The sequence below is a fragment of the Pezoporus wallicus genome, unplaced genomic scaffold, assembly GCF_028554395.1.
Source record: "Pezoporus wallicus isolate ANWC-B61680 ecotype Strahan unplaced genomic scaffold, APGP_CSIRO_Pwel_v1 contig_1181, whole genome shotgun sequence".
NCBI lineage: Eukaryota > Metazoa > Chordata > Aves > Psittaciformes > Psittacidae > Pezoporus > Pezoporus wallicus.
In genome coordinates this window covers 3,326,080-3,353,263 of record NW_026641428.1, presented here as the reverse complement: position 1 = coordinate 3,353,263, position 27,184 = coordinate 3,326,080, and the positions used below count along the sequence as shown (strand labels likewise).

Below are 27,184 nucleotides of genomic sequence, written 5' to 3'. Positions count from 1 at the left end.
CTGCCACCAGAAGTTGCACATTATACAGAAACTAGCTGATTGAATAAAATGCCATTGAAATGAATCCTACTCAGAACACTGCTCAATGACATGCCCAATTCCTCAACCAAAGAAATCATCTTCAGTGTCACTGGGTAACTAACTACCTGGCACCAAAAAATGGCATTTCCATTAGAGCTACGTATTCATCACTTCTGCACTGTGTAAACACTGAAGTTCAAAATGCATTCCCGTAAGAGAGTTCAATATGGTGTAGTTGGTATGATATTGATGCATAATACCAACTTGACTGATGCAAAGTTTTATTAGCAGTACAGTCTTAAGTTCAGCAAGATTCTCATTTCACAAACAAACATCCTATTGACTTTTCTGTGAGCTTTATGTGCTTTAGGTCTGCAAGGTCAGGTCATCTGTAAATATATTAATGACATAATCAAAAGAACAATTTCCATACCAGTACACAAGGCATAATATACCAAGAAGAGAGGGGAAGGTGAATAGTCTTTTAAGTGAGTAACAGGCTGAAAAAAATTCTACATAAGGCCTTTGAGTACAGTTCTGTACTTCCTCATAACAAAAAATAACTGGGTTATACTAACTCCCTAAATGATGAAAAAGGTGTATATTTGAAAGGAACAAAGCCCTCTATGTGTATGGCATGTCTTCCTATGTATGAAAAAAAGTTGGATCAGAAAGGAAAAACTGAAAAATAGTTTTTCATAGTTTACACTCAGAGAAAAAAAATAACATATAAGGAATTCTCAAACCATCCTTGTAAAACAGAGCATACCATTTTTTAATTGAACTTGCTGGTCCATTTTTAAAAATGCAATTTTTTAAACTTATGTTAAGTAAAAGATAGTAAAATAAATAAATTAAATATTAAGTAAATAAAAAGTGAAATAAATAAAACTTTTTTCTGCAAAAGAAAATCTTAATATAAGTTAGAAAAATATTATTCATCTGATCTTTCCCATCATCTCTCACTTTATTGAATATCAAATTGTTCTGTCTCTTGGATATACATTCAAAACTCCCCTTAATATCAATGAAAGCTATGTATCTCAAACATTAAATGGAGAAGAGACTACTGTCAAAAATCCTGACTGAATGAACAACACAAAGTTCCCTTTCCTCTGAGAATTCAAAACTCCTTTAAAACCTTAAAATGCATGTCAACTTTAATAATAACTATGCTCCCAACATAAATTTCTAGCTCAAACTCACATAGTTTTCACTGGTTTATCTCTCTCATTATTTCCAGACCAAATACAGTGCAAGAATTGAGCAAGGTATTACTGACAGTAAACAAATACCACAAAAGCTAAGTCCTCCTAAGCCCTGATAAAACAAACATTATGAAACAGAACAGATACTATCCTGATGAACCTGCAGGTTGCAGTTTTTATGGAAAAGGAAACTACAAAGTCCCACAACACTACGTTCAGGAAGAGGCTGCTACAACGCACTGAAGGTGTATTAGCTACCTAAATCCTGAAAACTGAATTCACTGGAATTCAGGGCAGTCCTGACTTTTTCCTCTCATGGAAGAGTGTAAAAGGCTCAAGGTTGACTGAAATTAATTGAGGTCTTAGAGATCACTTTTAGTTAGTCCAGTGGGATTTGGATAAGAACTTCAATGCAAAACTCACCTGGCAATCAATTATTTTTACTTATTATTTTATTTCTATCTACATATTTACATATTAGCCTGCCTTCTATGCATTTGTTAACATTGAACATAGCCATTTCATTCTTGTGTTTGTTTATTGTAGCTGTTCTTTGGATAAATATTATTTAGGCAGAATAATAATACTGTTTGAAGAATAACTCCAGAGAGCTACAGCTGAAGTTCTTCTCTAGAGGTGCACAAGGTTATAATAATATTTCATTGCCACAAAACAATACATCTTCAGATAGAGGCAGTGTTAGCCTGTAGTACTCCTTGCTACCATGGTACCAACTTTTCCTTGTAAAGCAATTTAGAATCATAGAATAGTTACGGTTGGAAAGGACCTTAAGATCATCTAGTTCCAACCCCCTGCCATGTGCAGGGACACCTCACACTAAACCATGTCACCCAAGGCTCTCTCCAACCTGGCCTTGAACGCCGCCAGGGATGGAGCATTCACTACTTCCCTGGGCAACCCATTCCAGTGCCTCACCACCCTAACAGGAAAGAATTTCTTCCTTATACCCAATCTAAACTTCCCCTGTTTAAGTTAGAACCCGTTACCCCTTGTCCTATCACTACAGTCCCTAATGAAGAGTCCCTCCCCAGCATCCCTATAGGCCCCCTTCAGATACTGGAAGGCTGCTATAAGGTCTCCATGCAGCCTTCTCTTCTCCAGGCTGAACAGCCCCAACTTCCTCAGCCTTTCTTCATACGGGAGGTGCTCCAGTCCCCTGATCATCCTCGTGGCCCTCCTCTGGACTTGTCCAACAGTTCCATGTCCTTTTGATGTTGAGGACACCAGAACTGCACACAATACTCCAGGTGAGGTCTCACGAGAGCAGAGTAGAGGGGCAGGATCACCTCCTTTGACCTGCTGGTCACGCTCCTTTTGATGCAGCCCAGGATACGGTTGGCTTTCTGGGCTGCAAGTGCACACTGAAGCCGGCTCATGTTCAGTTTCTCATCAACCAACACCCCCAGGTCCTTCTCCGCAGGGCTGCTCTGAATCTCTTCTCTGCCCAACCTGTAGCTGTGCCTGGGATTGCTCCTACCCAGGTGTAGGACCTTGCACTTGGCATGGTTAAACTTCATGAGGTTGGCATCAGCCCACCTCACAAGCGTGTCAAGGTCCCTCTGGATGGCATTCCTTCCCTCCAGCGTATCAACTGAACCACACAGCTTGGTGTCATCGGCAAACTTGCCGAGGGCGCACTCAATCCCACTGTCCATGTCAGCAACAAAGATGTTGAACAAGACCAGTCCCAACATCCCAACACCATTTAATCAGTTCCGTATTGGTTATACCTGAAATATTAGTGCTATGCTCCACAGGAAACACCTCCTGAATTTTCATTACAATATATAGCTCTATTACTCATACATCTAGAAAAATCTATTTGTCTTTAAGCATGTCACTGTATCTCACTGAAGAATGTTTAGCATAAGTTTTACTAGTAAAAAGAAAGTGGTTTTCCACTTTCAAGTCCTCAATTGAACCAGTCTGGGTTTCACTACAGATTTTCTAAACCCCACATCATCTCCATGGTTCTTTCAGTACTGTTCAAAACCTGTAAATCTTTGTCTTTTGAGACAGAGAAGAATGATCACATAAATTTTAATATTCCATGAAAGAACCTAGTCTCTAACTTGGGCATTCTTATCCATCTACTATTAACTATATTCTTATCAAGTCACTACATAGCAAAAGAAACAGAGTACAACTATTTGTATTTTTTTACATATGAAAGACATGGTCATCACCTTCAAAAGTTTTACATGATTTTATTTTTCAACAAGGAAAATATACAAAAGTAAAAAAAAAAAAATATATATTTTATTGTTTCTCTGTGGAAACAATCCATCAGATAACAAAGCAGAGCTACCTGGTTTTAAACTATACCCTTCTTGGCAAATCAGGCAAAAATGTAATCCAGTGGGTTATGCAATCCTGGCACATAAGGATAACATGTACAAAACTAAACTAAAGAGGTTGCAGAATTTACAGGACAACATAATGAATTAACAATTTAGGCATGCATAAATAAATATGTACGTATTGCATATATAGAAGGATTTTTGAACTGAGAAAAGTTAAAGTTCTGATCAGCATTTTTACTACCACTGTGGAAATGTTAGGCCAGGCCCTACATGAAGTTCCCACTTTGCAAGGGAAACAAGCTGTCAGGAAGCCAGTTAACCGCTACTTGATTCCGTAGCATCCTCAGCACCAACACAGATTTGGCTTATGCCACTTGGCTCCTAGAAGACCAAACTGTAGTACCCTTGAGCTTCACCCATCCAATAAACACAAGTGCCACCACATACACATGTATGGCCTTGTCTCAGAGCTCCTTCAGACCCAGCAGATCTCATCTGGCTCTCCCAACTGCTCTCCAGTGGTTGGGATCAATTGGTTTGAGCATGCAGTGGTCAGCATGCAACTTGGAAAGTGGTCCGCCACTTACAGCCAGGACTCCTGCTCTTGATCATCTCTAGCCTAAGTAAATCTGCTCTGGTGCTCAGTGCAACAGGAAGTCTGGGAGCCAAAACTGACAGCATGTTTCTGCTACACAGCATAGAATCTTCTGGTTCTACAGATAACTCAGTCTCAAAGACTCAAAGACAAAAGTACTACTAAAAGCATTTGTAATGTAATACTAAAACTAACAGTATTAATTACTATTCTTTCTATTCAGTTAATGTTTAAAGTCAACACTTCTTTCTGTTTGTGCACACATCCTGTATCTTAAAGAGAATTACAAAACACCTTTTAAAACATATAAGCATGTAACAGCTGCTTGAAGCCATGTTGTTGAAACTGTGATTAAAAATTACTTTCAAACAACCTCACGTTGTGTAAACGGAACCTTGCTTATAGGTCATATTGGCCCAACAACGTAAAAACTGGTAGAGTTTGAAAGACAGGCAAAATAGATTTTAAGAAAGTTTGGGTAGATCTATGAAAATTGGAAAACCATACGGAACCCTTGCTGATGTCTTGCTAGAAAGAACTGCATTGATAATAATTACAGATAATGCAGACCCCAAGTTCAAAAATATCACATAACATGCAAAGTCAAAACCACCTGAGCGCAAAAAGTCTTACACAAAAATTACAACAGGTCCAAGATTTCATTTCACTGACAACTGTACAAAGTACAACTGTACAAAGTGCATAGGACTTGCTCAAACATAATTCACCTGTTTGCTCACATCAAAAGTCTCACTACAGGGCAGTCACCTCAAACAAGTATCTCACAGTGAAATGAAAGCTTGCAGTAATTTGGATGAGTGACCACATAGAAAACAGGGACATACTTTATAAAGACAAGTTCCATTAGCACTTACATGTTGCTTACTTTTACTGGGTTATAAAGAAATTTTCCTTTCTCAGAGTTTTCAAATTATGAAGGAGGTGATTTCCAGGTGACCTCAGCTGCGACAACACATTAACTACACATGGCTTCCCCAGATTTTGTGGTTAATATAATAATATAGAAAGTTATAAAAAAAAAAATGGGTATGGGCTGGCCCAGGCTCCAACTCCTATGCCTTGGTGCCTGCCTCTAAGGAAGCTTGTGGTCTCATGACACCTACCCATAATAATCTACAATAACCCAGCCATCAACAGTCAGAAACCTCAGTCAAAAAACAGCGATGAAATGCAGCAACAGCAGAGGCTCATGGAAGTTTTCTACCTCCAGGTGCAGTGGCTTTGTTCTAAGAAGTCTTTACAGGGTAAACAAAACCCAGCCAAAACCTACTGCAATGGTCTCCCTGTGACACAATGCACTACTTCTGCTGCACCATCCAATACATCCTCACACTTTCCTATGGCTTGATACCTAAGTACAAGCATTAACACCTCCTGAGGAAAACCAGTTACTTATGCCTTAGTTATTTTCTGTGCCATTTTTATTGAGTATGTCATTTTATTTTTCACTTTCTAAAAAGAATTAATGAATTTTGTTTCAGAAAACTGAAATGACAATGTCTGGAAATGGACAACCGATGCTATGGCATGACTTCCCTCTTCAAAAACCTGCAGCCAAGGTTTTGGCTTTTTTTTTTTTAAGCAAATTCTCTTGCCACCTACTTTTGTCATGACCATTCATAAGATTACAACACGGTCAAATTGTGTTAGACGACAAAGAGCAGCTTTACAATGTGAGATGCAATACCAAATTCACTCTGCAGAAGCCTTCAGGTGATACCAATGCCAAATTTTACAGAGGAAGAATTACTGTTTCTTCTGTACAAACGAAAAACAATTCACAGCAAACATCATAGCTTGAAACTTTTCAGAGCTGCCTATGTTTAGAATTTATGCCAGTAAAACAACAGAAATTCATTTCCCTCTTAAGTGAGGGCATTGCTGAATAACCAGAACTCCTAGAAGCTAGTTCTTAGTTTAAGTATTTTTTGTGTGTGTTTGATGCCTCTATGCAAACTTTTTTTGCCCATACTCACACCTATCAAGGTTTTTCAGATATTACAGAATATTCCAAACATAGAATATTCCAGAGAGATATTCTGAGTAAGATACTACCCATAATATGGTATTTCGGTATCTCCTCCTCACTTGTAACTAGGCCATAATGTGTTGAATTCTACTCCCATTGAGTTCTAATTTCATAAACTAGATAGAATATATGAATAAAACAATTTTATCTCAGCAGCAGTATTTTTTCCATGTGAAATGTTTAATATGATCTAATTTGCAACATCAGTAGCAGATTGGATACTCAAATTCTATTTCAGACCTTATTTCTACCCCTGATTTATCAATGGGAATGTCTGACTTTAAACAGTAATCTGAAATCCCCACTTGAAAATTTCTAGCAAGTAGAGAAGTCTCTTCAGTTTGCAAAATATTTTTTCACCTGAGCTACAACATAGCAAAATATTTGTGCAGTAGGTATTACAGAGCAGAAGTCATGAAGTGCTCTTTAACAAACTGATAGGACAGAGGTGAATACCGAGCAAATACATGTAGACTTGAAACATCAGACTCACCCCGACCTAGCTGACACTATCTTGGTGAGGAACTTTCCTCTGAAGCTTAATTCATGTAATGAAAACCTGTAATGATCAGCTATGCTAATGCATTTGAACCTTTCAGCCAACTTTTAGAAGTGCTATGTTACTTTCTAGCTTATTTTAAGCAAATGCAGTCGTGAACTACATATAGCAGAATTTGGTTTATGATTACATTTGAAATAAGACACCTTTTCTGAGGCCTTTTAGCAAACACCCTAGCTTACTTGAAAGCTTGGCAAAAAGAAAAACTAGTGGGTTTTCCACAGAGTCTAAAAGTTAAGAAAAATGTTTTTTTTCTACACAGAAAAGTCTTGAAAATTCTGAAACCTTGAAATAAACCTTTGTAAAAATAAATTTTTACAGTGCAATGCCATAAACATACTAATGCCACACTTAGTAGCTGCCTGACAAACTGAATGATTTCTTGAAATTTGAAGTGTCATCTTAGAAAAGGTACATAGAAGAAATTCACTGGTTTAGACTATTCTGTGGATGCCCACAGCTGTATGGCTTCCTTTACATGTACCATCCTGACTACATGAAAATATTTTTTCTAGGGAAGTACACCGGAAAAATTTGGCTGATGATTCTGAATTACCTTATAAAAATGTTAGATGAATGACTGCATACATCTTAAAACAAGAAGATACTGTCACGATGACACAACGGAAGACAAGTTCCACTTTTTATGATGATAGTCTGTTTAAGGCAGATAAGCAGTGCAAGTGGCACTGCTCCATCAGTATGCTGCTAAATTAACACAGATTCATCAATTACCATTACCACGGCCTACAAATAATGACGAGAAAAAAAAATGGGTAGACTACACACTAACAGCGTTTATGTTCATCCATGACATCCTTGCAGGCTACCACGAACTCACTATTCCACATAAAACTAATCTTGAGTTGCATCGGCCAACAGAAAGCCAACCATGGCTTTGCAGCTACTGTACATAAAACACGTTTGTCACGAACTAGCACCAGGCAAGTTTCAAGCACACCATGCAAAGGGAATACACTAAAACCTTTCCCTGTGGCAAACAACTGCCTTGTCTTTGGTTACTGCAAATTCTGGTAAACAGCACCCATTAAATACATCAGGAAGCTGACTTTAAACCACCCATTACTAAATACACATAGTTGAAATATTATATTTGTTACACACTGGAATACATGCTACCTTGAGAAGGCTGTTTTGGTGGATCGTGTTACTGCAAAACAAACTGAACAGAAGCATCCTATTGCTGCAAATAACTACAGTCGGTATTTACAAGCAGATGACCTCATCAGTAGACAGTAGATCAGCTGGGGCCTTTCTTCAGAGGATGTAAATATAATTCTTTAAGCTAAATATTTAAATTAACAAAGCAATAGGTTGACTTCTAAAACAGGCATGTACTTTTGCTAAGTACTTTAGCAACAATAAATTAAGAAAAAGAACAGCACTTCAGGCTGGGGGCTGACAAGCACATAAGGCAATCTAACTGCTGGCTTTCAACCATCTTGCTTTTTTCTTGCATTTACCTTCATAGTTTTACACCCTCCCTTGTATCTTTCTTCACATGGTCCTCTGTGAAGCAGATTCAAGATGGCAGAAAGTGTTTCGGTCGGTTGGTTATTTTTTTAAACCAGTGGCCAGTGGGGAGGAATTGTCTTTTGCCAGATTAATGTGCAAAGAAGTGGTTCTGCAAAGGGTTAAGAAGGACAGAGTCACTGTGACTAGGAGAAAGGAAGACAGGACCATCACAGACACACTGCTGAAGTCACAAAGTATCACCAAGTAATTATGCAGCACACTAATAATACATTTCTAATGTTCTTTTAAATCTTACTCTCAGTGCTGTTTGCAATGCAGCAGCTCTTCTAAGTGACATGCTCTGAATATCAAATTACTAGCGTGGTTTTGAACAAGGAACATGAAGAAATCCGTTCTATATGGTGGGCTTCCAGCCTAACCTCTAATTTGGCTGATGATTCTGAGAGGGAGGAGGGGAAAAGCTTTGCTTATTATTTTCACGTTACTACAGAATGTAGTTCACAAATGGAAGGTGATTAATTAGATGATATTCCAGTTAAGACTGTTATGTAGTGAATCTGTAGAGAGACTAGGAAAGCATTAAAGTTATTTGAGTACACATCACTTTGCACTCGGTATTTTTAAAAGCTTCTTTAGTTTTAATTAAGCATAATTTTAACAGCAATCAATGTGGATCAAATACCATATGCCACCATTCTTATTTCCCATTTGCTGCAGTTGGATTATGTGCTATGAATGGTACCTGTCAGAGTTTTCTTTCTTTTTTTTATCTGGTCTGGGTTTCTGGACACACCCTTAACCTGGCATTCTTCTGAGCTCCTATGTACTGAGGTCCAAAGAAAAACAAACAAACAAACAACAAACCACCAAACAAGAATAAACACCAAAAGGAAACAGCAAAAAGCAAAACCTATGTTATGTACTAGCCATTTTTAACATTATGAACACCTTGGCTGATCTGCCACCAAGCTTTTATCCCTCTCAGATGCACACATGAAAAAAATGATAAGGAATGATCCTTTTAGCAAAATTAGGACAAAGACATTAGGTTGACTTCAAGCACAGCACTAATGCCATGTTGACAGCAAAGAATGCCAGAAACACCTCGCAAAACTCAAAATGGACAAAAAGATGTCAAATTAACTTCAATGCAGATATATGTCAGCTAATATATCTACTGAAAAATACTCTAAAACAAGTACACACCATCCTGACAAATGACTCAGAGAAGAGATTTAGGAGTCATTATAGACAGACCCCTGGAATAAACAGTTTTATCTTCAACAGCAATCAAAAACACCCAGCAAAATATTGGGCATCATGAGGAAAGGCACCAAGAACAAAACAGAGCACATTTATACAATTGTGGTCTGAAGTTCTGGTCTCTGCATCTCAATAACAGATTCTAGTCAGAGAAGGGCAAACAAATCATCAGGAGGATGGAGTGCCTGCCTCAGAAAAAAGAGACTAAGGAGGCTCTTCAGTTGGAGAGAAGGCTGAAGCAAGATATGATCAATCAAATCATGAAGGTGGTAAATAAACTAATGTAGAACTTTTGCTTGCTTTGCCCTCCAGTAATAGATCTGAGGGGTATTTGACAAAGCTAGTAAGGCATTAGTTTATAAAAGATTAAAGTGCTTCTTTACAAAGCTAGTAGTAAGCTTCTGGAACTTACCACCACAGGAGGTTGTGAAGGCAATGAGCATCAGCAAGTTTGAAAAAGGCAAGTTCTTGGTTGGCAGTTCCACAAATGGGCTCTAAAAACACTGAGCCTGATATATACCTACCATCCCTAATGTCAAAACTAAGCATGAGGGAAGAATACAAGGGAATAGATACATAAAGTGGCTAGGTTTACCTAAAGCCTCTAAATAGTATCCCTTAATGTCACTGTTGGACACCAAACCCTGCGTATGAAGGCCACTGGTATGACCCAAGAGAGTTTTTCTGATATTCTTAATTTCAGTTTTTTCTCCGATTTCTTCTGGTAAGCTCTGGAGAGTTAAAAAAAAAAAAAAAAGAAAAAAAAATCTCAAAACCAACCAACCAAACAAAAAAAAAGCCACAAACAAAAGAAACAACAAAAAACCCAACAAAAAACACACAAAAACTCAAACATCACAAATGCACAAAAAAGGTTACATCCCTGCTTCTTATCTGCTGTGAAAGCCACAGGTTTTGAGTAATAGCAGACCTTCATTATAAATACTAAATTACAATATCATATATTAAGCAATAAATTAGTAATATATCTTTAAACAAAAATAAGGCTCAGACCCAGGAGGAAATATTTGAATTACTCCAGCTAGGGCGACCCCCACAAAGCCACAGATGATGTTCCACAGCAGGATCTGCTATTTCAGTGAAAATGTAGCCACCTGCTGAGGGACAAAAGCAACAAACATCAGCTCCTCAAACAGCAGAGCTGCAGAACAGCTTGAAGGGAAAGAAGGCTAGGCATACATTTTTACCATACCACGTCTCAAAAGACGGCAAGAGTTAGTTTACTGTTACACAGAGGGCAGTCTTAAAAAATATGAATGCAGAAGTCAGTATCTGCAAGGTATTCTCTGCCCTTCTCTTCTAGGATAAGTATTTATACATGAGATGGGCATATAACTGAGATGCTTTGAGGCTTCTGATAATACAGAACACCTTCTGCAAAAGAATAAGGTATGCTGGCAATGCTCCAAAGAAATTAATAATATAGCTCAACATAATTCTCATGTGGTCTCAGCTGCATAGCATATTCTTATCCACTTCACTCTTAACCATTAGCTTCCTCTCCAGTATTTGGTAACTTCTTGCTAGTCAGAAGGAAAGAATGTACACTTACGTACTTCATGAATGTATGTTGTGATACATTATATGTTAAATTACACATTTCAATTCTAAAGGGAATAAAAAAGTACAGTAACTATAGCAGATATTTAGATGACTCCCATTTGTTTGAGAGGTTAAATCGAGAGCTACAAAATCAGAATGCAGGAAGGTTTTAACAGTGTCCGGGCCCCACTAAACCTGCAAAATACTGAGCATTTTACATTTTAGGTAATGATACAAGAAGAGGGGTGTGCTCATAAATGAAATTTATAATTCATTATCACACCTTGATTTATCTCTGTATTAATACTAGACTACAAGCCACTCCAGGGCATAGAGAGATTCCTGAACATCCTTTCTTTCTCCTGGATGAGCTCTAGAAAGCTGATCTCGGCCATCAACACATCTCCAGTCTGCACAGCTCCGCCAAAATTTATGCCTGTCTGCCTATCAGTCAAAGAACAACTTGCCCATCTTCATTCACCTCTCTCCCTCTGTTACGCTGTTGAAGAGCTGTGTCCTCAGCATCAGGAGCTGAATTCCTATGTCCTGTTTAAGACCATCTTTTGTTAACTTACTTGGAAAGCATTCACAAGAGACACAAGAGCTGAAGAACAGCTATCTTGGTCATTCACATATGCCTATGGCAGTGTTAGGCAGCAGCAGAGAGGAGACACTTGAAGCCTGTGAGTAAGTAGAAAAGGGAACCCTTGGATGTGGAGGCATTTTATACTTGTTTTTCTGGAATTCTGCAAAGCTTCCATACATCAGCGTTTACAGTCACTGTGTTTGCTGGAGACCATGCTAACAGCTACGAGTCAGTCTTTTAACTGCAGCTCAAAAACAGCAATAGCTTTTTCAAAAAGATCAGTGTACCATTTTCATGATCCAATATGACTAGGAGATACATCATTCATTCATTCATCTTTTCTGTGATCTCTGCAACTCTTCAGGGGTTCAACTAAACGTACACACATACTTATATATAAAAAAGCATGCCACTTGTTTTCCCTAGTGTATCAAAAGAAATCATTTTCCTACTACTCATGGCAAATTACATCAATAATATTTTAGTATCTCTATCTAAGCAACTATATAGGCAGCAGGTTGAAGAATGTGACAGGACTGTTTCAGTTCCCAGTTTCTTATTGTATTGCATACAGCAGTGCTTCCCTGTTAAAAAATACTACTATAAAAGCACCTTAGGAAAATCAAAAAATTTTTATTTTCGTGACTTTCCTTTTAGTCGGGAGGCATACAGATGGACTCATTTTCTTCTACGTAGAAGAAAGCTATAAAAAGCAAGCTAACCACGTCTGAAATTTCTGCATTTTCCTCTAGCTTTAACTAGAGTATGAATATTTTTAATGACAATAATTATGAATATTAGTAAGTCTATAGGTGATTAATATTTTTAATAAGTAAATAGTTAATAGATATATATTTACTTTATTGGCGGGACAATCCCTGCTCCAAAAAAGTTGATCACTAATTAACAAAGAGAAATCAACACTGAATTGAGCACCCTTCTGAGGACATACAATTGAAATATTTTGATTTTTTAGAAAATGTTTAAGAACTCTGGGGAAAAAAAAAAGTTAAGACAAAGACAGGCTATGTAGCAAATACAGTGGCACGCATTCTCTTGTACGCAGGTCCCCCTGAAGAACAATCCCAGTGAAATGAGTATCATAACTAAAGACTCCTCATGCGCTGAAGATTCTACAGTTTTCCCACTCAAAACCGGGATTTTCAGATTAAAATGTGGTGTCACTCACAAGAAGGAAGGGGGGGGTGGGGGGAGGAAGGCTTGGTGCTTTCAGCCTGCAATCTTTGCAAAAATTCTACTGGCCTTTGCTATAAAACCACCACGAATAAAATTAGTTTTCTAAGAAGGCACACAAGGAAAACACAAGTGGGGTATAAGGCAGACTGGCATAACTGAGCACATCTCAGACATTGCATCATGGCTATCTGCAATGTACTTGGATCAGGACTGCTTCCTAAATGAACCTAAAATACTCTGAAGACATTGATTCCAGTGAACTAAATGAGGTTTCTGAAAAAGTGGTTAGCCAATACTACATTTGCTGGATCTATCCAGAATCTGGATCTATCCAGGTTGCGTATGAGAAACTTAAATTTCATTAGGAATTTACATTCTGTCAAGAAGCAACAATATCAACCTGTACCAGTTATAAATTGCACACCTCCAGCTTTTACACTTCCTAGTGCCTCCCTCTCAGCTGTAAAACTGGGCTTCAGCTCTTCAAAGCACAGTGTGTATTTGTAACAGCGGTGCTCGCACTGGTCATTCATCCTTGCCACCTACCGCATGATTTTAAAAAATTCTGAAAGCAAGTTATGCATCACGTGATTGAATGCATCTTTATAACTTAATTAACGTATCAGAATACTCTGAAACAAGAGAGAACCAAATCAATACGCTCCTAGAAAGTAGGGATGAAAGCTTACAGCTACAAGAGAACAAAACACTGAATCAAACTGGATGCTCTTCTTTCCTGCAGACAATGTTTTTAATGTTTAATATGTCCAAACCATAGCATGCAAAATTATCAAGATATAACAATTTTCTCTTCAACCGTTCATTGTGGATGCTGCCTTGCTTCCTACTGAATCAGTATCAAAACTCTTCTCCGTTTCCACGACTGAAGGATCAGGTCCATCATTAGAAAGTCTGGCAGCATCCTAACAATTCCTTAAAATGTTATACAATCAAGATTCTGAATGTTTACATTAACGCTTATAAAGAGCACGCAAAAGCTCTCTATTTTTTCTAAATGAAAAGATTTGACAACACTTCAAAGCCTTCCAATATTCTCTCCTATCACTGAAAGTATAGCAGGTTGAAGAACAATGAAAAAGAGTGCACAGGGATAAGTGGGATTTCAACTTTGGAATTCCTCCGTCTCAACAGCCAGTGGTCACGTACCAACCGTCACCGTTACGCTTACTTTAGCATAACTTTTCTTTGAACTGTTCTAACTTCAGGTAACGGTCTGCGGCCACAAGACCACCACTACCTCCATCAGCTCCGCCGGGCGTGAATCGCCCAGCTGAGCGCCCGGGACCGCGGTCGGTAGAGTAAGACCCCTCCGCGGGGGAAAGGCGACCGCACGGCCCCACCGCGCCGCGCCGCTCACCCCAGTGCCGACGGCAGCACCGCCACCAGGCCGCTCCCCGCGCAGAGCGGCACCCGCCGGGGCCGTCCCGCCGGCTGCCCCCCTCCTCAGCTCCCGCTGCGGAAGGCGGGACCGCAGCACCCCGCCGGATGGGTGCGGGGACGCGGCGCCGTCCGCCTTTCACAGCGACCACCCGCACCTCCCCGGCAGCCCCGCACCAGCGGCACCGTGCGGTGCGCCCCCGCCCCGCTCTCCGAGCAGCCTTCTCGAGGTGACGGAGGAGCGAAAGGGGCAGTACCGCAGCCGCTCCACCAGACCCGACTGGAGAGGTAGTGTCGCCCCCCGCCGTGGCACCCGCGGGCACCGCCGGCCGCCGCCAACCGGTCGGCGGCACCGAAGTTCCAACCGCGGCGCCAGTCCTGCCCGGGGACCAGGACAGGGAACGGCCGGGACCGCCACGCCGAAAAGCACGGTAAGGGGTGGCGGACGACCGCGCCCGCCCGCGACCCCAGCCCGCTGCGGCCCACCGCCGCCCAGCGCTGCCGCCCACCCTGGGCATCCTGCCCGCCCGCTTCTCCGCCTGCGCCGGTACCGCCGCCCGCAGCTTTGCCAGCCCCATCAGCCCAAGGTGTAACGGCCGCGCACGGAGCCAAGCATCCTTCCTCCCCGCGGACGGACCTTACCGGCCACGCTCGCCGCCCTCGCCCACCTGGGCGCACGCCGCTCCGTGCTGGGCTCCCGCTGCCAAACGCCGCCCTGCAGCCGGCATCACTGCTCCGCCTGCAGCCGCACCAGCCGCCGCGGCGCCCAGCAGCAACACCCGCCCCTCGAGCGCGCAGCCCGTGCACCGGCAGGGTTCGCCCTCTCCGACTGACAAAGACTAGTAGCCAATCACCGCCCGCTCAGCACCGAGGAGGAGGGAAGGTGTGACGAGAGGAGACCAATGGGAGCTCGCCCCTGCGGCAGCGCTGTTTCCGGGAGGGGGCGCCGCGCTAGGCAGGGGGTGGCCGAGGGTGAGAGGCGTCTGAGTGAGCCCGGAGGGACGGCGGGTGGGGGTGAACGGGTCGCTGTGCTGAGCGGACTCGGGTCCGAGAGGGGCTGGGGCAGGGACTCGGCCTCGGCCTCGGCCTCTCCGGGTCGCGCTCCAAGCCCCGGCGGTGGGTGCTGGCAGTGGTAACGCTTGCGGCTGAGCCGGTCTCGCACTGCCCCTGTTGCTCCGCTAAACGGGAGCGGGGCTGAGGGCCGGCCGGTCAGGTGGGAAAACGTGCATCGCCCTTCCCCCGCGTGCGCAGGAGCGTCGAACTTCACACTGAGGCGCTTTGTTTAAAGGAGAAATGAAACGAACGGAGGCGGAGAGGCGGTTCTTTTCCGGCCGGATCCCGCCTAGCTGAAGCCGTGTCCGCCGGCAGCATCCCCGCGGCTGGGGCTCTCGCCGACCTTGGCGTCGCCGCGGCAGGAGGGGACCGCGTCCCGACCGGCTGCCGCGGTGCGGGGTGGGTGTGAGTGTGCCGCGCGGGAGCCGCGCGTATCCCCCTCCGCTCTGGCGGTGCGCTGTGACGGCTGCACCGAGTTCGCAAGGCCTCGGGACTGCGGCTTGGCCCGCTGGCTGTGCCCGGCCTGCCCGCACCCATGGTCCCCTTAGTGATCTGTAGCAGCAATTCCACCGGTGGACCAGGAGTCCATGGCTAACTTGTGTTTAAGGGTTATACGGATAGTTTTGCATCACTGTTACTCTTTGTGGAATGAGGTCCTTTGTACCCTCGCCACAGTGATGTAATGTAGAGGTGGGGTAGCAGAGGCTCTGGAGGAGTGAAGACCTAGCGTGCACCATAGAGGAGTATTGACAAGGGCGCAGTCTTGGTACTGGGGACCGAATGGTTATGTCTTACACGTGGTCAGTTCAAGAAATTCAGGCCTGGAGATGGACAAAACTGGGTTTAGGGACAACAAAGAAATAGTATCTGACATAGCTGGAAGGTAACATACGTAGTAAGTTCAGCTGTAGAACTGGAACTGCAGACCAGTGAAGAAGCATACTAGCAAAGATTAAAAATGACTTCAAGTGGATCCTAGAGGAGGAAGAACAAATCATAAACATGACCATCATACTTCTCCTGGCCAGGGACTCCAAATGCTCACAAGCCACTGTTGTCACCCCCTCATTCTCCTAACCTAGAGTGAAACTGATCAGGCAGGGGATGGAGAGGAGCAGTTGTAAAGTGGATGTAACATCATGAGAAGGGTACAACAACAACTGCATTATCATCACTCTTTTTCTGTAATTAATGATTAATAGACTCTTAAGATTTCAGTAACAATAAATGTCTCTACCCTGTTTTCAGTCTCATTCTCTAAAAACCCAGGTGAATAATAGTTGGAAACATTTCAGAAAGATGTTTCTCTGCTGGGTTCTTTCCAGTGTTGGTGGTCTTCATCCAGTGTTTTGACATTTGCTTTTTAAGAAAAAAAATGCCAGTTTTGTACCAGTTTTGTAGTGTATCAACTGATTCAAAAGGTTGGTGAGGTGTCTTAATTCCTGATGGCTTACCGTCATATTTCATGGCATTTTAGGAATGTTTCTAAAATGAAACGACCTCTCAATCTGGTCATAAGCAAATGTTTGTTAGGTCTTAATGAAGGAATTTATTGTTAATATTGGAAACGATGGACAGAAATACTTGTTCAGTTTATACCAGGTGCAGGTACCCTCATCTGTGCTGAGTTTAGAACTGCTACTGCTGATAAACAACCTGAAAGTCATGTCCTTTCACAGCAACCTCTTAATGCAAATTTTATTCTGGTGAGACTGATCCACTACAGCAGTAGATTTCTTTTCCTCCCATTCTTCAACTGTTCGCCTTTTTTTTGGGTTGCAACGATGATACGTTTGTGTTTACTGTGTCCAGTGTGAACATTGAATACACCTGCTTTTGTTTGGAAGAAAATAACAAGAAATGCTTTAAATGCTTATGGGTTTAGACGCTGCAATAGCTAGGTCTGAGACGTCTTTCTTCTAGCAAATTGGTTTTATTAGTTCAGGAGCCACCTCAAGCCTTGAGAAAGTACTGTGTTAATAGTATTTTGTACTTACTAAAAAGCATGAGATATTTTACTCCATTAAAGCAGGAGGTATTTGTTAGTTTGGGTTTTTTAAACATTTTTTTTAACATTTGATGCCAGCCCTATCTTTATCTTTGGAAAAAAAAAAAAACAAAAAAAACATAACAACCAACAAACATGCTTTATTTACAGTTGGCAATTTTGCAAATGTTGCAGAACTAAAGCATTGCACAGTTATAAGTCTTACAGAGAAGGAGGAAATATGAAAAGTAATCCTTATAAGTGAAGCACTTCTAGAAACTAGAACATAACTGTCATTATTTTTGGTATTTTAAACTTTATATAAAAATGTAAACAGAAATTCAGATAATTCAGATATCCTGTCTGAACATTAATTTCACGTTAAAAGAGTAGCCTTTAAGTTTCAACGGCAGCTTTTCACTAGCATGCACACAGCTCAGCAGGTAAGATGACTAAATCATTACTTGACAGGATAAACCTGCAGTTTAGCTACCAAAAAAAAAAAAAAGAAGTAATATATCTTCACACAATTAAAGATCTAAAGAGCTCTAAACAGCAATTGTCCCAAATGGAAAAGCAATCCTTCACATAACAGCTAAATATCCTGTTTATGAGACAGAACATCTCAGAGGGAGACTTGTTACAGGCATAGAAGCACCAAATAACTGTAACTGAAAAGCGTGCAGGAAAGAGCAGCACACCTGAAATATGATGCTGTTCATTAAAGTGCTTTATGGTACATGTAACATTTTCTGAATTTTAGCAGACCTCTTGGTACCTTGGGAAACAGTTGTGTGTTGGTTTTTTTATCCCAATAAAATTGCATAGATTGGTTTAGCCCGCAAAACTGTAATTTAGCCTTTGGTCCCATAAGGCAGAAGAGTTTGACAGTTCTTTCTGAAAAACGATATAGTGTAACAGTACTCTTGAAAAGTACCAACGGCGCACAGGAGCTGAACTACTCTTATTCATAGCAGAAACAGTGTAAGAAATATAATCCACATTCAGCTCTGTCAGCAGGAGGAGCAGATTTCTAGAGGTGACATAAATCAAGATTCACACATACTAAATCGTTGTTTTAGCTGTTAAGTCTGCCTACAAGGTGCAAACTGTGGTCTGGTATTGGAGACCTCGCCAGACAGAAGGGACTATGCTGAAATTCAACTACACAAAAAAGAAATAGAGCTGTTGTATACCCTTTGGTCTCTAACATCCGTTTTTTAAGAGAGGGTCTGTTTTTTACTAATACTGCATATGCTTTGAAAAATTACTCCATTTCCATCCTCTCAGAAAGTCTTTGTGGCCCCAGGTGGCTCCCCTATTAAAGAAAGTGGTTTAGGCTCCCACTTAAGTTTTTATGTGTTCTGTCCATGATTTCCTGTAGGCATTTTACTTTTTCATCTCTCTGCTGCTATTGTTTTATACATAAGAAATTATTTGGTTTGGAGAGAATCACCTCATGGGGAGTTAATGTTTTGCTAATGTAGGTAGCAGTATGTGGAGTCTTAGTATTATGTTTTGATATTAACTGTGTATCCAGCTGGAGACTCATTATACTAAACATCAGATCTTCAGATTTCCCATGCTTCATCGTGTCTTTTCTCCACTGATTCATCTGTCTTCCTTGTTTCTAATACCCTGCCTGCCTGGTTTGGGCTTTTTTTTTGATGCAAGCTCTACCTATAGACATACATAAATTGCATCATTACTTGCTACTGTTTTCTGATGCAAGTTATATATCTTTGATTACTAGGAAATAACCAGGCACTAAGTAAGTGAGTCTATTGCAGACCAGCTTTCAAAGACAAGTAACTGCAGCACGGGTTTGATATCCAGGAGGAGTACCAGAAAACACAAAACCATTTGCGGGATGGTGATAGGCTGACAAATCATCCAGATTATAAAATACTGTGGTTATATCCTACTGTGGATATACTACTGTGGTGGGTTGACCCCTGCCAGCTGCCAGATGCTCACCCAGTTTCTCTCTCTGAACACTTCAGCAGGACAAGGGGTGAGAATAAGATGGACAAGATTGAGGACTGAGATAAAGACAATTTAATAAGAAAAGCAAAGCTCAGATGTGAAGTAGAAGAGAGAATTGATTCACTACTTCCCATCAGCAGGCGATGTCCAGCTACTTCCTGGGAAGCAGGATTTCAATATACACAGTGATTGTATCAGAAAACATCCTTTGTAACCATGGATTTCACACACATGTGCACACACACACGTACACCCATACACATACCCGCACCGCCCCTTCTTTTTCCCTGCTTTTATTGCTGAACACAGCTTCACAGGGTATGGTATGCCCCTTTGATCAGTTGAAGTCGGCTGTCCCAACTGTGTATTGCCAGTTAGTGTTAGAAGGCAAATAATGTATTAACTGAGCCCTTCTGTGAGGCACAGTGTATCAGCAGATCGTTTACATCAAACTGTAAAATAACCTTTTGGTGAGAAACATTATTTCACTCCTCCCTTTGGTAGGGTATGAATATTTGATGCATAGATGCAGCACTGCCTTTACAGATCTGTGGGAGTAATATTTGATTATTCATTTTTAAACACATTATAATTTGCTAGTGTTATTCAGCCTCATTTGCTAACCCATTTGTTAATATTATGTAGATATATGTTTTGAGATGCAAATCACAGTTATGTGCTGGGTGCTGTATAGACAAGTAAGGAAACAAAGTTCTTGCCCCAAAGAGTTTGCTCACATTATCTCTTCCACAAGTGCATTGTGATCTGATTTCACACTGCATGAAGATGTATTTCCTTTCATTATTTTATCTCTCATGTATTATGTCAGCTGGAGAGAGCTACTCTCCCCATAAGTAAAGCAAGGCAACTTCCTTTGTGTGCTAGGTGAGTCCTTCAAGATGTTTATCTGAAGTGATCAGTTGCAAGCACAGCTTCCATTTATAGAGTGTCCTTCATAGCAATGTCACTGTGAACATAATGAATACACTTAGAAGTATTTAAAGACTCCATAAATATATATTTCCTTGCAACAGCCTTGAACAGTGATGTAAAATCCCCATTGAGGAAGGGATAGGTGGTGAAGCATGTTTTCAGATCCAAGCAATCCTGCTTTGCATGAGTGACCAGGACATAGAAAGAATTATTTTTTAATTCCTCCATTGGTGCAGTCAATTTAGGTATTTTTATCCCTTTTTTTTTTATTTTTTTAATGCACATTAGAGATGTTGTTGCTCCCCAGCCCCTACTTAATGTTGTGGTGGATCATCTGCTGTTTTGAAAAACATTTGCATTATTACCTATGACATTAATTATCAAAAAATTAATCCACCTCTCGGGTTAACCAAGAGAGAAGAGCCTTCATATCACAGTCAGTGGCTGAATACAGCTGGCAATGTGGTTCTGTTCCATCATGATTAATGTTTTCATTTATTTTATAGTATTGTATGCAATTTTCTTTTTAAGGTTCTTGCAAGATGATTTGGCAATTGCTATTCATAAACAAAGAGCTTGGTCCTGTGTCATCTGGTAAAGATGCCATTTGATTTGCTTACAATCAAGGGGATATGACTTAACATTAAATTCCATTTTCTAGAAGGACACATCTACCAGAATTCAGGATTCATGTCCCCTGGTACTGCAAAGGTTGGAATTGTCAACTCTGGGACTATTTTATGAATGACACATTGGCCTGGTTCTATCACCTGTATTTTCACTGAAGAGCATCTTAAGAAAAATTACTCACACATTTCTGTTTCTGTAGTGGCATCCACATAGTTAAGGATGTCTGTCTGGGAAGGGGCTGAGGACATTGCTGCAAAAATTTAATCAATGTAAAGACAGAACCACATTAGGAACATTTGGCCATGTGCATTTGCTTATCATCTGGAAGAAAAAAATTGTCCATAGTCTCAGACCCAAAGAACTTATAATGCAAGTAAAGGAATGATAAAAATGGAGTACATGGATAGAAAGAATGAGGTAGAAAAAAGTAAAGTCACCAGATTATGAAGTAATTTAGTGGTGCAGAGCTTGGTAGTTCTATATATACACAGCTGGTGTTACAGTAATTTGCTGATTGCTTGTGGTTTACTTATGTATACATGAGTATTTATATACATCCAGACGTATGATATTCATATATTACCTTAAAAACCGTTAAGTCTGAAAGCGAGAATGCCTGGACTCAAAAGCTGTCTGATGCAGTTTTCAGTTTTGTGATTGCATAGTGTTTTTCTTAGGACTCACCCTGTTTAGAGCATAGGAGGGATGAATCTTGTTACTTGCACAAGTATTTAGTATTTTTATCTATTCAATTATTTAAAATATGACCTCATGCTTATTGATTACAATCTTCTATGTATCTTCCAGCTGCTGCAGCAATTCAGTTAAAAGTCCTAATAAAAACATTCTCCTGACTATGTATCACCAGGACATGATCTGTACCATTAAAAAAAATAATGTGAGATGTTGAAATTGAAAATTATATTGCAAATAGAGTCAAAATAGAACCACATCAAAATCAAGGCACTAGATTGATTTAAGTTTATTCAGCTAAAATATGTTTTTGTTTAGCATGGGCAGACATCTTACCAGATGTCTTTCCTGGAAATGGAGGAAGCCTTTCTGGAAAAGCTTTAAAAATAAATCAGTCTGTCTGTCATTTCCTATGTGAAAAGCTTCAACGGTAGACAAAATTATAAGCTATTGAAAACAGTGTTTCTTTTTTAATTGGAAGTATGCAAAACCTTTACTAGAATGATATCACCTTTCCCCTCAATTAAGACATGTGCATGACTCCATGGGATAGAATAAAAGATTTTAGCATCACAGCTTAGCAGGATACTGCTGTAGTAGGAGTGTGTCCTTACAGAAGTCACTCCAGACAGGTATAGCTATTGGTGTATTTTTTCTGCTCCACAAAAGCATCTAATGTGTGTTAAAGAAGAATGATTCTAGAAAATTCTTGAAAATATTATTCCAAAACTTGAACTGGGGGAGGAATTACTGCTAATATAAAACTTGAAATTCCAGCAGTCCATTAGGTGTGATATTTTGCTTCTGGATTTTAAGAGTTTCCAGAACTTTCAAGTGGATCTAGATTTTGAATTTTCAGAACTCAACCAGTGTAATTCTATTTGACACATATGTATTGTTTCCAGCAAATGTTTTAAAGGTACACTGAATTTTGAAAATCAACCACTCAGATGTTAGGAAATGATAAAATTAAGGTTGTCCATCTGATCTTATTTCATGACCCTGTGAACTGGGGTTAACATTTTAAAATTACGGTCACATAATAATGAATAATGTAGTAGATATTAGTACAAATAGTAATACATGTACATGCAAGTGGAAGAAACTCAGTAAAGGTACAGGAGGTGCAGAGTTTCCACCTTTTAGCCACCTTTTCTGCTTAGGCATGTCTTCATTTGAAAAAATGCATTCCTAGGAAATCCCCAATGAATGTTAATTTGAAACTACTAAAGAGAATTATGATAATTCCACTCTGGCACCGGGTGCAGGTTTCCTCCTTTCACATTTAGGTTGTTTAGCGGTTCAATAGGCCTTTTCTAGACAGGACACTGTATAAGCACAGTGCTCTTAGTGTCAACAAAGAAATTCCTTATGATAATTATGTTTTCTGCCTTCCTGTTTTTGAGTTTCTAGATGGAACAAGTTCTGAACTGACACCTGCTAGTGTCTTAACAGGGGCAGTGTGAACACCTGAACTTCAGATGCAAACAAATGAATACAAGGATCCATGTTACCGAATGTCCCTTTGTACGTACAAATGTATAGAGTAGTAGTTTAATGACATTGAACATCCCCAGTAAGATGGCAGTTCTGTAGTACAATGCAAGAAGTTTGCTGGGCAGACATTAAGATATCAGAGGAAATTTTCCTTAAGGTAAAGAGTAACTGAGGTTTGTTTTTACAGTGGTTACTATAGAAATTAAAAAAAATGTTTTGATCAGGGTAACCATATGCACTTAAGGAATTAATTTTGATTTATATACTATTTATCCTAAGTATTTTGGAGATGGTTTTGATTATGTCCTTCACTTTGGATAAACTTGGTGCTTAACTTGAGTGACCATATAAAGAAATGTATGTTTTTCCTCGTTTCTGGGGCTGGCAGAAGAATGGCAAATACAGATTGCCTTCATAGCTCCTTTTACCTTCCCTCCACAACATTTGACCATGATAAACTACTTTATCAAATGGAAATAGCCAGAGCACAGAAACATAATGCTGTTTATGGCTATGTCATCTCTGTCTCTTGGAGGTGATGATAAAATTTATAGCTGGTTAAAGAAAATGATTTGTTTTCTGGAGTGCTGCAGTAGTGTTGAAATGTCATTACAGAGCATAAATGTCTGGAGACCTAATCCCAGCCTCACCAAATTTGCTGGAAGCTATTTGGAAGAATTTTATAAAGCTGAGTTTTCTCACAGATGCTTTCACAAATAAGGTAAATTATCCCTATTAATTTTTTTTTTCCCCTAATTTTTCTGTCTTGGTGTCTATAGTGCACATATACTTTCTTTAACAACAACAACAAAAAAAAATTAAGATGCTGGAGCAGCCTAAAGTATGCTAGTTTATAACATCAGTATTTTCAAATATCATTTGCCATAAATTATTAGCCAATGTTCATATCATGTTGCCTCTAGGAGCATATAAAGGTAATCTTGGTTGTTGTCATAATACTTTGTTTTGAAGAAAACTATTTAGGCTCCACATTCTGGCCCAAGAAGCTGAGTCCATGCTGTTTCTGTTTTATGGCATGCTGTCAGCGTGGATAGCTGCCAGATCCTGTTAAAGCAACTTTTCATTACCTTCTCTCCAGGCACATAAAAACCACTGCCCACTTCGGCAAAATAGTTTCCTCAGTGAAAGCCACCAAGACTCAATCTGTAGCCCTCAATAGAAGAGTACGCTACCGACAGCTTAGCAGCTTACAGAAGACAATAAAGCAAAAGAGATTCTAAACAGTATATAACACTCTGCATGTGCTATTTCCACTCTAATATTACCTTATGAAAAAGCTGTTCAAAGCCTCTTGAGATTGGAACTGCAAAATTACTTTTTGTGTCCAGCTATACATTCTGAATTCGTAGTTTTCTGTTTCTTCCTTTTCATCTAATATCCTGTAGAGCTCTTAACTGTGATCACAGACACAAACTGGAAGCACATTCTGAGACTATTTCATATAAATTAGTTATTCTTTTTGTTATAATATATGCACCAGTATTACAAATAAGATAACATAATCTAACTTGCCAAACAGTATATTGAAGTACTTTCTTTTAAGTTTCATCCCCTCATGGTGCAGTTGAAGCTCCATTCACCCATAAGTTTTTAACCAATACACCTTTTGTACTGAAAAGTCATCTTGCTTTTTTTTTTTTTTTTTTTTTTTTTGTTGAGAAGTGACTTTCTTTATCATGAAATGAAGTATTTGTTTGGTTTGGGTTTTTTTTCTGCAATAAGCGTGGCCGCCATCTTTTCACTTTGGAATATGCAGGTTTTGTGGAGAAGGAACAGCTTTTTCATAAGTACGTGTTGTAATAGAACATTATTCCTTGACAATATCTGTCACACATGTGATTGCATCAGTCTAAAAGTAATTTTAAATGGATACTGATAGTGATGGTTACAGTGTCGAGAGCTAAAAGGCAAAATGGATTTGAAATTAGCTGTCTTCATGTAGATGTCCCTCTGAGTTTCTTCTAGGAGATGTAGGGTGGTTTTTTTAATTTAACCAGATTATGAGGTTTTGAAAATCACCTGCTGCAATTGTGTGGTACATTTTTCATGTCGGTTTTTAATAAAATTGTAATGTACTCAATTAATGAGAAACACATTCGTAATACATGTGAAGACTTTATTCTTTCTTAACGCTTTCCCACGCTCTACCCTAAGAGAGGGGAAGTGAGGAAGGTATAGGATATAGGTCCATGGAGAGGTAAAACTTTGAATTTTTCGTCTCTTTCTTGAAGCAGTACATAGCTGCCTTATTTTTTTGTCTAAGGATTGTACTGACAAGTCAGACCTTTTGTGTTTAAATTGTCATTTAATGGTTTAGAAAGCCCAAAAGTAAGGTCAGTCTGATTATGGTCCTAAGCCCATTTTAACACAGTTACTGTCTTTAAAACATTTAAAAGTGCTTTTCATGTCAAAATCGTCAAATGTAACTGACATACAAGGTAAAATTCTGCTTGTGAAAGTCAGTAAAGTTCACCCAAAGCATTTCACTTAGGTGCCTCTTAATGGATGAAAACATGAAAAGAGACAAAGGTTTTAATCTGTCTCTTTTTGACTTCATATTTTCCTGTTTTTGTGAGTGTATCCAGGGTAGTTTATGTTTTTTTAAATTATACCTATCAGTTGGAGATGTGCTTGACTGAAATGACCCAAATCTTATATAAGTAATTCTGAAAATTATCCTGCACTTTGAAAATAAGGCCTGAACTATAATTATTTATTGGAGGGATATTGCAAGAACTGTTCTGTGTTAGAATAAGGCAGATCCTTAATATAGCTTTAGTGTAAATGCTGGACACTGTGTCTTTTAAGGTGCTCATCTAGGTATGCCTATTAAAATGTATGAAGGAGATAAATGCTTAACAGAAGACAGACAAGTTAAGTACACTTTTTGCAGTAATCAAGCATTTGCTTTCAGCAAGTCCTTTACCTAGGAGGAGTCTACTTTGGCATTATAGTGAATGTGTTGTTTAGGTCCCTCTACAGTTCTAAGGATACCTCTGACTTGCCAAAGACTCCAAAGGGATCAGTTGATATGCTGCATCTATAAAAACAATTTAAGTAGCTCTAAGTAAGTCTTTGTGCCAATTATGTTAATGAAGCTGCAAAGGGACTGCAAATTTATAAGTCCTCTAAAGTCCAGTGCTGGCCCAGCAGTTCAGAAGCTTCTTAACAAGACATTTAAGCAAGACTCTTTAATCTCTCTAATTGGTGCTTTGGAGTGTAGAATACATAAACCCTGCTGTGTTCTAAAAGCAGTAGACATCTTCACTAGCCAGTGAAGATGTCTACTTTCACTACTACCTAGTGAAAATACAATTTCAGACTGCATCTCTCCTGTACTAAATGATGATGCAGAGATGTTTTGTTTCGCTGCTATTTGTCAGTGCAGTTTTGCTGTTGAATGGTGCTTGACTGCAGCTGTGCTGGAAATGAATCAGCTCTGTCCTCCATGGCTGTAACGTTCCATTTGTGGACACTGCTGAATATCCTGTTTGGGAGCTAAGAGGAGAAACCAAGGAGTAGTCAGAGGAAGTTATCCTGCTGAGAGAACGGGAGCTCTGGTGCCATGATTTCTCTCAGGAGCCCTCAAGCATCTCACACAGTAGGACTTTTACAAACTGATGACAGGTTATTTAAACTCAGGAATTAAAACTTGGAAAGGCTAGGGATAAACTTAAAAATATTTAAAACTTTGAATAACAACTTTGTCTCACAAAACTATAGCTTTTGTGGATGCTAAGATTTTTAAAAACATTTCATTTAAAGAAAGTCTGTAAGGTTGCTACTTTCTATCTAAAGCTTTTATCCCAACCTCACTTTCAGCTCCTATATGCATTCTCTTCCAGAGTAAGACTTCTGTAATAGTAATGTGTGTGTATATATATGTATACATTAGGGTGACTCGTGCATCTCCTATCTCTTTTGCCTTCATGGAAAAAGGGAGTAGGACAAACACACATCTTGGTGGGTTCCAGCCTTATCTTGTCTCTGATTACTCCTGCTGCAAGCTTTTGGCTGAAGTTCTGACGAACTCTTCTCCTTTTATTTTTTCCTCCTTCTCTCCAGATGATTTACATTTGTTACATTTTTTTTTATTACCCGTAGCTATCAGTTTTCTAGAAGA

At 39.8% G+C, this 27,184-nt stretch overlaps 1 protein-coding gene across 10 annotated transcripts in view; it reads right to left on the bottom strand.

Moving 5' to 3' along the window:
* B3GALT1 (beta-1,3-galactosyltransferase 1) overlaps positions 1 to 15,085 on the bottom strand; it is a 210,368-nt gene extending 195,283 nt beyond the window's left edge. For 7 of the 10 annotated variants that reach the window (XR_008974142.1, XR_008974143.1, XM_057423799.1 and 4 more), the window contains exon 1: positions 14,904 to 15,085. Coding sequence is in view for 1 of the 10 variants with exons in the window: in XM_057423808.1 (XP_057279791.1) it covers positions 14,904 to 14,989 (86 nt within the window). In the remaining 9 variants the exon portion in view is untranslated. Of the gene's footprint in view, positions 1 to 14,898 lie in introns of all 10 variants that reach the window. The other 3 variants (XM_057423803.1, XM_057423804.1, XM_057423801.1) reach the window with 2 other exon arrangements.
* Between the last annotated feature and the right edge of the window lie 12,099 nt (positions 15,086 to 27,184).